The sequence below is a fragment of the Panicum virgatum genome, chromosome 9K (assembly GCF_016808335.1).
Source record: "Panicum virgatum strain AP13 chromosome 9K, P.virgatum_v5, whole genome shotgun sequence".
Classification (NCBI taxonomy): domain Eukaryota; kingdom Viridiplantae; phylum Streptophyta; class Magnoliopsida; order Poales; family Poaceae; genus Panicum; species Panicum virgatum.
The window spans coordinates 62,801,347-62,816,851 of record NC_053144.1 but is presented as its reverse complement, the minus strand read 5'-3'; the positions used below and the strand labels follow the sequence as shown (position 1 = coordinate 62,816,851).

Below are 15,505 nucleotides of genomic sequence, written 5' to 3'. Positions count from 1 at the left end.
TTTTTCTTTTTGTTGTTGGTTAGACTAGAAATGGCTGGATCATGAGTAGCTCGTGTTGGCGCTTATAAACAACTGCTAAGCAAATGGCAGCAGCTAGCAAGCGTTAATCAGAGATACCCAGCACCAGCTCCGAGTGTAGTACCAATTCATGGTGCTCCAAAACGCATGACTGGATCCCAGTCGATATCAACACCATAAACTATTTCTACAAGCAATCGCAGGAAATGAACAAGCAGAGATGATTGGCTCCGATAACTATCAAGAGAATGCGGGTATCCCTTTCACCAGTTACAACATGGATTACAATTTACAAGTGCTCCCTTTCCTTCCCATCCAAAAGTTCAAAACACCCAACCCCTGGCATAGGCCAGTTTCGACAGCACGACCACGTTAACATCCGATTGTCCAGCAACAGCTAGTTTAATCTCCTGCGATGATCATCCAGCGACCAAAGTATGGATTTTTACCCCTTTTAATAGACCCCCCCACCCCGGCCCCAAAAAAAAAGGAAGAGAAGAGAAGAAAAAACAGCACAAATTAAGCTCCAATTTCTTTTAAAGCGAAATGCTAACCACGGCGGCGGCGGCGTCGGTCAGAGTCAGAGCTTGACGACCTCCGGAATGTCGACGGGGTAGCGGTGGATGCAGTCGTCCCAGGGCCCGTTGGTGGGCGTCTTGATGGTGCGGAGGCACTTCCAGACGGCGCTGTTGCACTTGAAGCCGCTGCCGAAGCCGATCTGCCAGACGCGGTCGCCGCGGCGCATGCGGCCCTTGGCCTCGATGTAGGCGAGCTCGTACCAGAGCGAGCTGCTGGAGGTGTTGCCGAAGCGGTGCAGCGTCATGCGCGACGCCTCCACGTGCCGCGCCGACAGCTGCAGGTTCTTCTGCAGCTCGTCGATGACCGCGCGGCCGCCGGCGTGGATGCAGAAGTGCTCGAACGCCAGCTTGAAGTCCGGGATGTAGGGCCTCCAGCTCTTGTTGACGAGCTTGCGGCCCACCAGGCGGAAGAAGAAGAGCAGCTGCTCCGACATGGGCAGCACCAGCGGGCCGATGGTGGTGATGTTGGACTTGAGGGCGTCGCCGGCGATGGCCATGAGCTCCTTGGAGAGCGAGATGCCGGAGAAACCCTGCTCGTCCTCCTCCTGGTACACGCACCGGTACGCGCGGTCGTCGGCGCCCTTGTGCGTGCGCACCACGTGCACCAGCCGGTACTTGGCGCGGCGGGCCTCGCGGCGCCGGTTGGAGAGCAGGATCGCCGCCGCGCCCATGCGGAAGAGGCAGTTGGGCAGCAGCATGTCGCGCCGGGAGCCCTGGTAGAAGTTGGGCGTGATGATCTCCGTGGACACCACGAGGGCGTTCGAGTTGGGGTGCACCTAACGATCCATATCAGACAGACGATTAATAATACTCCAATTAATTAGTTGTGCAATTTTATTGGTTTGTTTTACCGACTAATTAATATTATATTACCTGCAGCATGTCCCGCGCTAGATCGATGGAGATGAGGCCGGCGCTGCACCCCATGCCGGAGAGGTTGAAGCTGCGGATGTTGCTCCGGAGCTTGTACTTGTTGATGATCATGGCGGAGAGCGAGGGCGTCGGGGAGAAGAGGCTGCAGTTAACGACGAGGATGTCGATGTCCTTGGGCTTGAGCCCCGTGCGGCGGACGAGGTCGTCGATGGCGGAGAAGATGACGAGCTGCGCCTCGGCGCGCGCGGCCTCCATGCTGGGATTGGGCGGGATGTAGTGGTTGGCGGGCGGGAGGCACGTTTCCTCGCCGATCCCCGAGCGCTCGAGGATCCTGGTCTGGAAGCGCACGCTCTTGTCGTCGTCGCTGATGAGGCGCGTGTGCTCCATGAAGGTGGCGAAGGGCGCCCGGCAGCTGGCGGGGGGCTTGTAGCAGGCGTAGTCCACCAGGTACACGGGCCGGGGGCGCGACATGACGTAGACGGTGCCGACGAAGACGACGAGGAAGGCGGAGCAGAGGATGTGGACGAGGTCCAGCTCCAGCGACCGCCACAGCGAGAGCAGCTCGCCGGGGCCCAGGCGCGCCAGCTCCAGCGCGGTGGCCGCTATCACCGGCACCAGCAGCAGCGTCAGGAAGTGGTTCACCAGGTACTGGTACCCCAGCTTCACGTACTTGAGGTTCACCGACCCGGAGAACACGCCGCCCGCCGCCGGCATGTCGATCGATCGAGCCTCTGACTCCGCTTGAGTACTCCTCCGCCGGCCGGGGGCGCTGCAACAGCGTGCCGTGTGTTGTGTGGAGTGGCCGGGGCGGGGCGGGGTTTGTTTGCGGAGGAGGTGGTGCCGTGGTGGGGTCTTAATATAGTGGTAGCCGAGGGGGGCGCCCGTAATTAATTCCGGGGCAGATGGGTAGTTTAAATGAGAGCCCGGCTACAGCCACCAACCCGGGCCTGCGGGGTTTTTCCTGCTCGGGCATTGGTGAGCAATTTCGGGGAAAGCACGCAGCGACCGCGGCGGTGACAAGTGAGAGATGACCGGTGAAGGCGTGACGAACTATAGCCCACGCGAGGATCGGTGTGTTTGGATGAGATGAGAGAATTACTGCGTTCGGCGTGCCGGAGCTGGAGCTGGAGTTTGGAGCTGGAATAGTGTGAGAAAAAAATATTATTGGACTGGCTGGATTTGAAGCTGGTGACTGAAGTGGTATGAGAGGAAAATATTGTTGGGCTAGAGCAGAAACTAGCTGTCGAATGGAGTGAATATGGTCGATCAGAGAGATCATCATCCGGTTCCGATCCGGTGCGGCAGAAAACCGCAAGGACTATGCATGGGCTGGAAGGCCGCGCTACGGTTTCCGCGGTTTGCCGAGCCGCGCCTTGGACCGGCAGTTAATGGTGATGTCGATCGGCCATTTGCCAACGCCCAAGGTACCAAGACCAATTTCGCACGAGGTCTTTCAGAGTACTAGGTGCTAGCATTACTTCTACCGTTTTTTTTAAAGAGCTCTTTTACGGCAGGTAGTATTATAGGCAATTTATCTATTATCTTATTATTTAGCCAACAAACGGAGTCTCCACGTTCGCTCTCAAGGGCTAAAAATTCTCACATTAATAGGAGAAAAATAAAAAAAATAAAAATTACCCACACTGTCATTACGATAAAAATTAACCTAAAATAGCCATGTGCCTAATTAAAAATCACCCACCAATGCCATTATGAAAAAATTAATATAAAATAACATTTAGCTATGTATCAGTTACAAATATATACTATTAATAAAAACTAAAGCTAACAACAATTAATCAAAATAAAATGAAAATAAGAATAATTATCTGCATAATATTATTAACGCTCAAGAAATCAAATTATTATTATAGGTAGATCATAGTTGAATTATTTTAATCAATAATAAGACATAATTTACGATAACAGGATGATGTATGGTAAAAAAATAGTATAATCTTTAAGTAAAAATATAATGACATGCAATTTTTGAATTTTCAATGCTAGCCGCGCAAATGCGCGGGCTATACACCTAGTTATCTTATTATTTGGCCAACAAACGGAGCCTCCACGTTCGCTCTCAAGGTCTAGAAATTCCCACGTTAATCGGAAAAAGATAGAAAAACAAAAATTACCCACCACTGCCATTACGATAAAAATTAGTCTAAAATATCTCTGTGCCTAATTAAAAATCACCCACCAATGCTATTATGAAAAATTAAATATAAAATATCATTTAGCTATGTATCAGTTACAAATACATAATATTAATAAAAACTAAAACTAATAACAATCAATCAAAATAAAATAAGAATAATTATCTGCATAATATTATTAAAGCTCAACAAATCAATTTGTTATTATAGGTAGATTATAGTTGAATTGTTTTAATCAACAATAAGACATAATTTATGATAATAAATAGGATGATGTATGGTAAAAAAATAGTATAACTTTTAAGTGAGAATAGAACGACATGTAAATTTTTGAATTTTCAATACTACAATACTAGCCGCGCAAATGCGCGGGCTATACGCCTAGTTATCTTATTATTTGGCGAACAAACAGAGCCTCCACGTTCGCTCCCAAGACATAGAAATTTCCACATTAATCGGAAAAAAATAGAAAATAAAAATTACTCATCACTGCCATTACGATAAAAATTAATCTAAAATACCTCTGTGCCTAATTAAAAATCACCCACCAATGCTATTATGAAAAATTAAATATAAAATATCATTTAGCTATGTATCAGTTATAAATACATACTATTAATAAAAATTAAAGCTAACAACAATCAATCAAAATAAAATAAGAATAAGAATAATTATCTGTATAATATTATTAAAGCTCAACAAATCAATTTGTTATTATAGGTAGATTATAGTTGAATTGTTTTAATCAACAATAAGACATAATTTACGATAATAAATAGGATGATGTATGGTAAGAAATAGTATAACTTTTAAGAAAGAATACAACGACATGCAACTTTTTGAATTTTCAATACTACAATACTAGCCGCGCAAATGTGCGGGGTATACGCCTAGTTAGGCAGTAAATGATAAAAAATTTCTTCCGGAGAGATCCGAGCACAGAGCATCGAAGGAACTGGCAGGACTCCTGCTCTCCGTGTCTCTCTTTTTACCTGTAGACATGTACAGCACGGGTACTTTTTATGACTGCAAACCTTCTTCATTTCTTGTACATGTACGGCGACACATGCAGTGGTTGGCCTGATTTGGCTCCCGTGCAGCCGTGCTTTGCTTGCCTGTGCGACCACCGCCGGGTCAGAGCGATGCAATGGCAACGGCCTTAGGACTGCCACATGTGCAAATTAATCCCCTGCTGGTACCTTCTCCTCGCACAATTAAAGCCCCTGCCTGATTATGAAGCTCATCATAGATCAGAATGAATGCTCCAGCCAAGTTCTCGCATGATGCACACTGTCAACCACCGAACTGAGAGGCCCATCGTCTCCTCATTTGGAGAGGATGCCGTTCACCTGCTTTAGAAATGCAAAACCAATCTCGTTGTCAAGCCAAAACGAAAAAAAAATATCTCATGATCTAGCTGTTTCTAGAAGCAGCAATGTTCGGCTGGTTCAAGAAGCCGGCTGGTTTCGATTGATTTCGGCAGATTTAATAGTATTTTATTTGAGGGAATAAGCTGAAAAAAGCGGGCTGATTTCGGATGGTAGAGCAGCAGAATAGAATTGAATGCTTGGCTTCAGGTCGATCTGATCGGCTGGCTCACAGCAGGACGATGCGTTGCCTGCTCCGTTCTGACGAAACCTTTAGCACTGGTAAGCCGCTAGCTCCTGCTGGCCAATCATCGTTTGATGGCTTCAAGTACGTGTACTTTGCAGATGTGGAAATGCAACCCTGATATAGCACTCCGTTTCCTTGTACTTACCCTATAAAATTGCAGGGGGTTCAGACTTCAAGGTTTAAAGTTGTGAGGACAGAAAGAGTTTGCTGCAAGTGCCATCTTTACAGAGGTTCTATCCGGAAGCAGCTGAGCTCACAAATAAGGAGTACCATCATCTTGGCAAAAACCCGTTTCGCACATTACAGATGTAATGACCTAAGCCAAATTCAAACCCTTTTGGAAGTGCAGTAGGTGCCGAAGAAGGATAGGCAAAGCGCACAGCTGCTAATCTATGCACTAACCACCCACCCTACCTCCCAGTTTCTCGGGGCACATAAAACACAGTAGCAGAGCTGTGTGGTGGTCCGGTCTGGTCCAGTGCAAGTATTATGTATTAACATGCTATGCTAGTCTGCATTGGGCCGCCAGTCAAACAAAGCTCAGGACCAGGAAAATAAAAGTTGTCCCGAATGGTGCCCAAACCGTACCGTGACAATTGAATGTTTACCAGGGCCAGGCTGCGTCAACAGTCATTTGGCCATGGCTAGCTTGGACTTCAGGCTTCCGCCGGGGTAGACGAAACGAACCCCAGCCTGTGATGGCCGGCGCTGCTTTTAGGTGAGCCGAAGCTGGTATCTTCGGTCTCCAACAGCTCAGGCATCAATGCTCAAACACATATATATAATTGCAATATATCGTGGCTTTACTTTCTCCCAAACAATTGGACGATGCAAAACCTCAGCCTCATATAAAATTTTTGCAAGGAAACAGCACGTTGCTTCGCTGCGGCGTGGAGGAACAGTAGTATCATTGCAGCAGCAGCAGCAGCAGCAGCTCGGGTTTGGCCAGTAGTCTGGACGCATGGCATGGCGCATGGGCGGCTGTCTCTGTTCGGAGTTGGGGGTTGGGATCGGAGGTGTCATCCCGCGCAAAGCCAACGCTCTGAAAGCGTCGCCGTCCGTCTCTTCCGCGGTGGTCGTCCCTCGTCAGGAACTCTCATCATCTCATGGCCGCTAGCTGTACCCGCACCGCCATTTATGCGGCCTGCAGGTCCTATCCTCTGGTTGACGATTTCTCTCTGTCTCTCTCTAGTCCCCGAGAGATGAGCGTGAGCCAGCCGCGCTCGCGTCCGATACACTATTTATCGGGACCACCACACACCCGTTTTCCTTTTTCCTCCATTCCTCTCCTTGTGAATCTGTGTATCGGGGCAGTACGTTGTGCGTAACATCTGCTTGCAGGTCTGCAACAGTGAACCGAGTTATTTCAGCAGCTCTCAGCGTATTAATGGTAACTGCTAATCTAAACCGATCTTGACATGCTAGACGCTGTCTGTTACCTGCAAGATAATAACACGGGTGCAGTGCCCGCCGCGCGCGTTCCTATCTGCCCGTCATCTTCCCCAGCGAAATGGCTCTGAATGGGATTGGGACTTGACCCTGAAAAGGCCATATGCATCTGTTAGGCGTCCAACATACATCCGTATGGTTAAATATGAGATAAGCACGTATTAGTTAGGCGCTGATGTACTAATTATGGATGAATGCGCGCTGTTTTTTTTTGTCATTTCACTGATAGATTTATTTGATCGCCAATAATTTATCAAACCTCATCAGTCATCAGTCACCAGTACCGGTGGCCGCCATACCGGCAAGACGACGAAGCCCCTGTTCGCTGTGTTGGTGCCGGAGGCTGCTGCTGGAATGGTGTGAGAGAAAAACACTATTGGCTGGCTGGTGGCTGGAGGCTGTTGCTGGAGTGGTGTAAGAGGAAAACACTGTTAGCTGGTGGTGCTGGAGCAGAAAAACAGAACAGGGTGGAAGTGACCCTGATCTGACAGCACAGTAGCACACCAACTTCAATGTGACAACGCCAATTGAAGCAGCTTGACTTGCTTCTAGAAACGAAAATAATAGCACTGAAAATCTTTGACTTGTGTCTGAAGCACTGTAGAAGTAGTCCACCCCAGCTGGACGTTTGAGGGGCACGGAATGAGCGAGTGAATTCAGGTCAAAGTTTAGCGTGCGGGCTCATCATTCACGCATTCAGTCAGGCTCATCCATCTGCCGCCACTAATGGTTCAGCGAACTCAACTGGGCGTGGATCGGACACCCTCCATCCGGTTTCTTTTCATAGGCGTGCGTGCTCGCGGCGCTACCTGACTCGGTCGTCAGATTCCGGAGTTCGTGTAAAGTTTTTAAAAGAAATTTTTTCATATTTGAAATATTAAATATAGATTAATTACAAAACTAATTATAAAACTCGTCTATAAACTACGAGATGAATTTATTAACACTAATTAATTCGTCACTAGCACATATTTACTGTAGTTTTAATGTAGCAATTTGTTGTCTAATCATGACCAAATTAGGTTCATTAGATTCATCTCGTAATTTACAAATAAATTATGCAATTAGTTTTTGTTATTTCGTCTATATTTAATACTCCATGTATGTGCCACATATATTTGATGTGATAGTTGTAAAATTTTAAATTTTACATCTAAATCAGGCCTTAGAAAAAGGCAGCATCTTGCCGGCAAATCCCCTGGCATATATGGCCCGCTGCTATGAATCGAAACCTGGTCAGCGTGTGGTTGGGCGTTGGTGAGTTTGGTCGCCGGTAGGGTGATCTGAATCTGCTGATGATCGCAAAGAAAAACACACTTGCTTCGACGACGCCTAGATTCTTCTTCTTCAGTTTCCAGCTTCGCGACGACGTACGGCAATCGATCGCATTTGCAGCAAGTCGCTGCCGGATCGGTCACGCATTGGGTGGTGGGTCTTGGCTCGATCTTGAGGGGACGCACTGACCAGAACAGCGCGAGTCCAATCGCGTTGCAGAGTAAGTTGGAGGCTGTGTTTAGATCTCTGAAAAAGAAAAAGTGGGAGAAAAAGTCACATCGAACACTGTATCATATTATAGCACTTTTCGTTTATTTGTGGTAAATATTGTCCTACCATGACCTAACTAGGCTCAAAAAATTCGTCTCGCAACGTACATCAAAACTATGCAATTAATTTTTTTTATTTACCTACATTTAATACTCCATGTATGGATCATTTGCTATATTTAATGTTTTGATGTGATGGAGATGTGATGGAAAGTTTGGATGGGGGTTTGAGGCATCTAAACACACCCGGAGTCTGCTAATAGTAGTAGGCCTGATCGATGCATGCAGTCTTGTACTATCCGCTAGTAGTAACCTATATATATATATATATATATATATATATATATATATATATATATATATATATATATATATATATATATATATATATATATGCAGCGTCAGTGTAACGTTAGGTTGGTGGGGATGGGGTAGATCTCTGGAGGACTGCTAGCTACCTTACATGTGTTTCATTGGAAATTTGTGCGAGTGTGTATCTGTTGTGGTACTCCTACTACGTACGTAAAGACGCAGCTTCGCTTTCGTGTTGAGGGTTCTTGTTCGTACGGGAGAGATTTTATTTTTTCTCACCTACTGGGACGGGCTAGATATAGTATTTCTATATGTAATTTGTGCACCGTTCGGCGGCCGGCCAGTAGGCCACGTCAGTAAAAAAAAATTTCACCGTCCGTTTCAAAATTTACGTTACCATTCACACGGCTGCTCCCTTCGCGAAGCATCGGCCACACCTGCGAACCATGGGGCCCTCCCCGTCTCCCACGTGGATTCCCTTCCCGACCGCCGTCTACCGCGCTGCTGCTCCGCGCCGTTCCCGTCCGCCGCCGATCCGCGCCGTCCCCGGCGCCCTCCCCCTCTCCGCACCCCTGCTCCGTCCCCGGCGCCGCAGATCCGCGCCGCCCTGCCGCGGTGATGCCGCCGCCGTCTCCCCATCGCACGCGCCCTAGATCCACGACTGCTCTCGCGAGATCAGCCGTCAATGAGGAAGAGGAGCCATGGCGCCTGGTGTACCATCCTCTCCGATCCCTTCTTCTACGGAGACGACATTGACGAGCTTCGCGGGCGCATCGATCTGGCCTCTCCGACGCCGACACCGACGCCCCCTCCAACGCCGCGGCCTGCCCTTTGATCGGCCGTGACACGCCATAGCTGCCCCCGGAGATCACGCCGATTCGATCAGTGGTAGCCTTGCCTATCGATTCTCAGCCGCCACTGGCATCCCCGGTGGGTCGAGGAAGCCTCCAGCCTCCCCGGCGGGCACGAGCGCTGGCCCTCGCGCGAAACCTCCCCCACTCCATCTTCCCCGGTGCGCGGGCTCCACCGGCCTTCCCGGCGCACGCGGGCGCCGTACCTGCAGCTGCTCGCCTTTGATTCGCGGCCGCCACTGGCCTCCCCCAGCGGGTCGGGGATGCCATCGGCCTTTCCCTCGCTCGGCTAGCTCTACTTCGATGGCGACGAGGCTTCGGCAGATGGTTCGCGATAAGGATCGATGGACGGGGCTGTGTTGTCGTAGGCAAGGCAATGGCGGTGGTGATTTGGTAGGATCGATGGACGGGGCTGTGTTGTCGTAGGCAAGGCAATGGCGGTGGTGATTTGGTCTGGCCGACATCTATGCTACGGATGTTCCATTGTAACTCACAGGACAGATCTGCCTACCAATCAAGGTAACTCCTAACCATGTTCTTGAACCAATATTCCTTGTGCTGCTCGCTGCTGCAAATGTATCTTATTTTATTTTCTCACTGTGCATTTGCACGCAATTGAGATCATGAAATTACTTTTTTTTGTCTACGGTAGTACTTTGTAAGCTCCATATTGCAAAGTAGGTATTGCGAACCCATTTGCAAAAAGTTCTGCAGGTAGATGACTTTCCTTTCAGAAATGGAGCATGTGTCTCCATAAAATTCTTCGCTCTTGGTAGAGTGTCTGCAAGTCACATAGGGTGATAGTAGCCATAAGACTGAACTACTGAACACCTTATCCTACACAAATTATGGCCTCGCATCTGCTATGTCTCCCCATAATTTTCCTTGCTGCCACTGGTAGTCAGCAGTTGAAAGCTATGATTGATTGTTAGCTGTCTTAGCTATGCTCAGTATAATGGTACTTGCCTTACTGGCCATTAAGGTTATGATTGATTGTGATTTAAATTAAAATGTTGCCTCTTTCTTGTAAAATGCCTTACTGTATTAGCTACCTTATCAAAGTTTTACCCTCAAAACTTAGTTAAGAACTGCTTTCAGCGAGTTTCGTGGTCAGCCACGGTTTGGTACTCCCTTATTTAGACAAAGCCAGGGAGATCTCATTTCGCCATTGTCAATTTTTTAAATGACTTCACAGTTAATGCATGCTTCATAGTTTTACTGGCATGTATTGGCTAACAGCACATTAGTGTATTTCTCTTGGGTAGTTCGGTTTCATCTCTATATGATTGGATGGGTTTTTACACTGACTCACCAATCCTATCAGCCCCCCCTTCCTGACTTTACCCTAGCTATGTTGAAACAACACAAGTAGAGTTCTTAGTATGTCCATGTATATATATTATGGCTAGGTTGGATTGCCTTTCGTTTTGCCATCTAGATTCCTCATAACCATTGCACTGATTTATATACTAAGTGCCCAAAAGAATTTTGATCTAGGATGATTAGGAAGATGAAGAAAGAAAGTTGGGTGAGTAGTGCTCAAGGTGGAACAAAATGCCTATTAAACACATTTTTTACACCTTCAGAGTGGAGCCCTCAAGCCTTAATCTGGAAAATTGAACCATTGGTGCCTTCCAGGTAAAATGTATCGACATGGAGAAGTAGAACCAGCCTAATGGTCAAACTGATTAGATTCATAGGTTGTTGGCTTAAACACTGGTTTGTCAATTTCTGTAACATGTATGAAAAGTGTTCATTGTGGTCTTTTCTCTCACTTTAAACTTTTAGCAGGTGAAACAAAACCACAAGAAGTCCTTTTGCATTCATGCCTTAGTCATGTGCTCTGTGTGTTGGTGAAAACTTGACAGTGCACTGCTGACCAAGTGTAACAAAAGACAAATTAAAGAAAGAAACACACTATTCTTGTTAAGGAGCAAGAGGTGGTAGAGAAAAGCATGTGCCTTATTCTGGGGCTGACGAGGCGATGAGATACTATTGGATTAGTTTTTGTGTGAACAACATAATTCAAATCATTTGGAGGCATACTTAAATCTGAACTATACCTCCCATGCATAGATGTTACAGGCATGGAGTTGAATCCTTAAAAGCTGTTGGACGATTCTATTTCTGTTGTCTGTTTTCCATAAGGAAATTGTATGTGGCCATGTTCATTTCCAAGTTTTGGCAGATACATTCAATGAGCAATTTGTTGGTGTTTTATTAACCAATATATCTGCTGGTTAGTTTTCTGTTTTCATTATGTGAGTGCATTTGTCTATAGATATGCTGCACTCATGTTAGATCAGACTCAAGAAGCGCTTTATTATATAAAAGTCATCTGCGTTGTATTTTTACTGCTTCATGAATTCATTGGTTGACAAATCGTGCCAATGGATTGCAGCGATAACAACAGAATCCAGGAACATCTTGCTGAGGTACTTCTATCTCTGAGAGGGTAAGCTGTTTCATCAAGGCTATATAGCTCACATGACTATGGAATCTAACCAACTACACTTAAATCCTGTCCTGAACTCTACTGAGTCAAAGAGAGCAGCTCCAGACAATCTCGCTCCGGAGAACAACAACAAACAGCCTAGGGGTCCTGTCGCCGATGTTGGAAGCCAGTCAAACAAAAAGAGCTGAACCGCAGCTGGTGGTTGTCCTCCTCGGCATCCCTCAGTGTCAGACGTGTTTGGCATGCCAGTTGAAGCCATGCATGAACACAAGTACCGAAGTGCAGCCAGGAGAATATGAAGATTTTGATTGAAACGTACTGATAAAATTGTCTCTCAGGCTATGAGCTCCTTGGATCTATTTTCTAATGGTGGAACTGTAAAGTTTTTTAAAGCAGAAGATTGCCAACCATCAATTTTGCTATCTCATCATGGACGCTATTTTTATGGACCAAAGTGACTGGATGTAGTTCCAACTTTCTTTTAACCTAGTTGAGCTGTAGAAGAGTTGAAATAGTTTGTTGACTTCAGTTGATGTTCTTGGATGACTCGCACTTTACTTCTTTTTGGAAGATACTATTATGTTCACAAGTTATGATACAATACTTGGTTGATTGCATGATAACTTTAGCCCATTTTTGCTGTAGGTGCGGTGAGGATGATTCAAGCTGTTACTCCTCACATGATGGAAACATTGGAAGGTACAATTGTCAATATTGAAAGTATTACTGCATTGATCCTTTGCAGCCAATATCTCAACTAAATTTTTGAAAAGCTAAATATCTCAACTAAATTGATCCTAAAAAAACTATCACTAGCCAAGATAACAACAAACAATCAGTTATGCCAATTACTTATAACATTCATCCCACAATTAATTATGGCCCTATAATCATGACATTGAGTGTTGATTCATGTTAATTTCAAGCTGCATCTATTTTCCCACACAGGAACCAATAGTGAAATGCAACTTTCCAACCGAAGCAAGAGTCTTCATCCACTTAATCCTCGCTTATGCCACTTAGTGGTACAGGTTTCTATGTATTTATATTACAAATAGTTGTGCATAATTGTACACCTCTGTTGTAACGCTAATGCTATGGTTACTATATTCATGGCAAAAATGATTACTTATCTTGAGAATAAGAAAATAAAGCGCGCCAAGGCGCGCGCAAAGCACTCGTGTAGTACTAGTAGTAAAGTCACTGGCGACCATGCATCGTAGTTAAAGAAAAGGGTCCGCCGGGTGACATGCATGGACCTGATGCGTACCCTTGCATTGGGAGATCGATGCTGCTGTAAAAGTGTAAACAAGGGACGCGCATCTTGGGGTAGGCGAGGCATGTGTGGAGGCTTGACATGCATGCGAGATTTTACGTACCGCTAACTAGGATATATAAAAACTGAAACTGATCACCTGCAGCTCACCGCGCGCGCGCGCTCAACCGCACAGTTCATCAGCTGATCTCTCTTTCAGTTATTGACAAGAAATTATTAACAGGGAGGCTAGCTAGGGCGTATTATCCGGTTAAATTAGTTCAAAAACGGAGCTCTAGATAGCTCTAGTCTCGGTGTCTCGACGTCATCCGATCCGACTAAACACATATATGCATGTTCGTGTACGAGGAGTGAGCACGTAGTTCTACGTCAAGGGTGGTACAATGTGTTGAATAATTTCTACCTGTATTTTAATTTCAGGACCTCCGCATCACAATGCAAACAAGTAGTGATAAACTAGACTTATTCTTAGTACCACGTCCGTACGTGCAAGGAAATTAGGAAAACGATGCCTTTCGATCGGCCATTGCTAGCTTCCGGTAGCAGGTAACCGGAACGGACGGAATAATCTACACGTACGGCTCAACTCCATGTGGATCAGTTTATACAAAATATAAAAACTGATCGAAATTAAAACAAAAATCTACCTATATCTCTCTCTGCTCCCCGGCCGCTCGGTGTCGTCGCACGGTGGTGGTGTACTGGTGTGGTGTCCCTTTCCAACATCGCACGTCATCGGCTAGATAGAATAGATGATACCCCAGCCGTTGTTGTTATTTGCCGCGCGCGCGCGCGGTTAGACCGAACCGTTCGACCAACCGTTTCCTAATCATCGTGTGCAGGTGAGCCGATCCGGACCGGCCGAGGATAGACAAGACCTTAATTTCCGCCACATTTGCATTTTTTTATATACGAAAATACGAACCTCGCCGAACGCACGTCCTCCCTACGGGTGCAACTTCTCTCTATCGCGTGAGTAAACCAAGCCGTCGTGACAGATTTGGAGGCCAGCGGCCGGCCCATTAACGAATAAGCCAGCCCACGCTAGGAAATTGATCAGCACTGTCAGCCTGTACTCAAGCCAAAGCCAGGGCCAGAGCCCAGTGGTTAGGAGGAAGCCCTAACTAACTGAGCATCTCCAAGAGTTTACCAAATTTTACTTGGCAAATCTTGTGTTTTGTCAATTTTTTAAAAAATATGCCAAGTAAAAAAAGAGCTCATTTCCAATAGTTTGGCATAATTCACTAGCCAAACCCAGATATAACTTACATCAAGAACCTAAGAGAGAAACAAAATTATATTTATGCTCTTCCATCTCATAAAAACTTACATCAGGAACTCTGAGACAGAAACAAAATTATTTTTACGCCCTTCCATCTTTTCTGATACGGACGGATGCGCCGCGGATACGAGCACGCATATATACGCGTGCGGAGGCTCTTTTTCCGAACTTGGCATAAATAGCAATCTGGGATGGGGAACTGTTGGAGAAGGTTTTTTCTGTTTTTGCCAAAAAATAAGAATGGCAACCTGGGATGGGGAACTCTTGGAGATGCTCTAAGAGAAAGCTAATTTAGGCTGAAAGAAGCTAATAATTTCCAAAATGTCGTTTTATGACCAAAATACATAGGGGAGTAGTTAGTTGACAATTAGCTGACAATTAAGCCTTAGCTCATTCAAAGAGATCCTCGTCGTCGTCATCATTATTCAAAGGCGATGACAGTTGAGAGACACGATCACGCCTAGAAGCAGCTGTACTTAACTGCGTATTGACAAGAAAAGAAACTTGGCTGAAACCGAAAATGACTTGGACCTGCGCACTGCACACATAAACCTACTCTTATATTTATCAACTGATCGCCGTTTAGTTCCCTTCGGCTCATTGATTACCCAGATTTCGATGTGCGTTTTAAATCTGAGGCCACAGATATGACTCTCACAATTCACAGGAGACTCTGAAAAGAATCCTGCTCCTGCGCGCAAGTGATTTCAGAGCAAATGCTGTCCTTTGGCTTTCCGGAATAGGTTTTTTTTTTGGATCTGTCTCTACGTCAGTCGATTGAAATTTAGTTAACCATCAATCACTTGTTAGGCCATTAGATCTTTAGCCAACAGTTATGTCTAGTGCCCATAATTTGTTCATCTACCTCGGACCTTGGTTGTTATGGGGCCCACAATTTTCTATAGCACCCCATTAACGCTGTTTCCAGCAGACCTCGTATCCCATCCCGCATGCGGAAAAAGCGTATCCGGAGTCAACTGTAGCATGTTCCAGCAGATCTCCGACGCGGATGCGCAAAATAAGAACCAATCCGTCGCGTACCCCATATCTGCGTGCTTATCTCTCCTCCCCGGATACAATCTTGCCTAGATGCACAC

General features: G+C 46.1%; 1 protein-coding gene and 1 long non-coding RNA gene across 2 annotated transcripts; one reads left to right on the top strand and one right to left on the bottom strand.

Moving 5' to 3' along the window:
• Positions 1-225: 225 nt before the first annotated feature.
• LOC120646830 (3-ketoacyl-CoA synthase 6-like) lies at positions 226-2,436 on the bottom strand. Its single transcript, XM_039923320.1, has 2 exons — positions 1,470-2,436; positions 226-1,372 (listed from the first exon to the last, which is right to left on the bottom strand). The coding sequence occupies exons 1-2, from the start codon at positions 2,181-2,183 to the stop codon at positions 599-601; spliced, it is 1,488 nt and encodes a 495-aa protein (XP_039779254.1). The 5' UTR covers positions 2,184-2,436; the 3' UTR covers positions 226-598.
• A 6,547-nt stretch (positions 2,437-8,983) lies between these two features.
• On the top strand, positions 8,984-13,024 carry LOC120646829. Its single transcript, XR_005664623.1, has 3 exons — positions 8,984-9,914; positions 11,797-12,549; positions 12,799-13,024. It is a non-coding gene; the product is annotated as an uncharacterized LOC120646829 (long non-coding RNA).
• Positions 13,025-15,505: the final 2,481 nt, after the last annotated feature.

Bases quoted from the DNA above. Each gene is read 5' to 3' on its own strand.
- LOC120646830 (XM_039923320.1), bottom strand. From the start codon at position 2,183: ATGCCGGCGGCGGGCGGCGTGTTCTCCGGGTCGGTGAACCTCAAGTAC. The intron at 1,373-1,469 runs GTAATATAATAT...ATGGATCGTTAG, and splicing joins TAGCGCGGGACATGCTGCAG to GTGCACCCCAACTCGAACGC.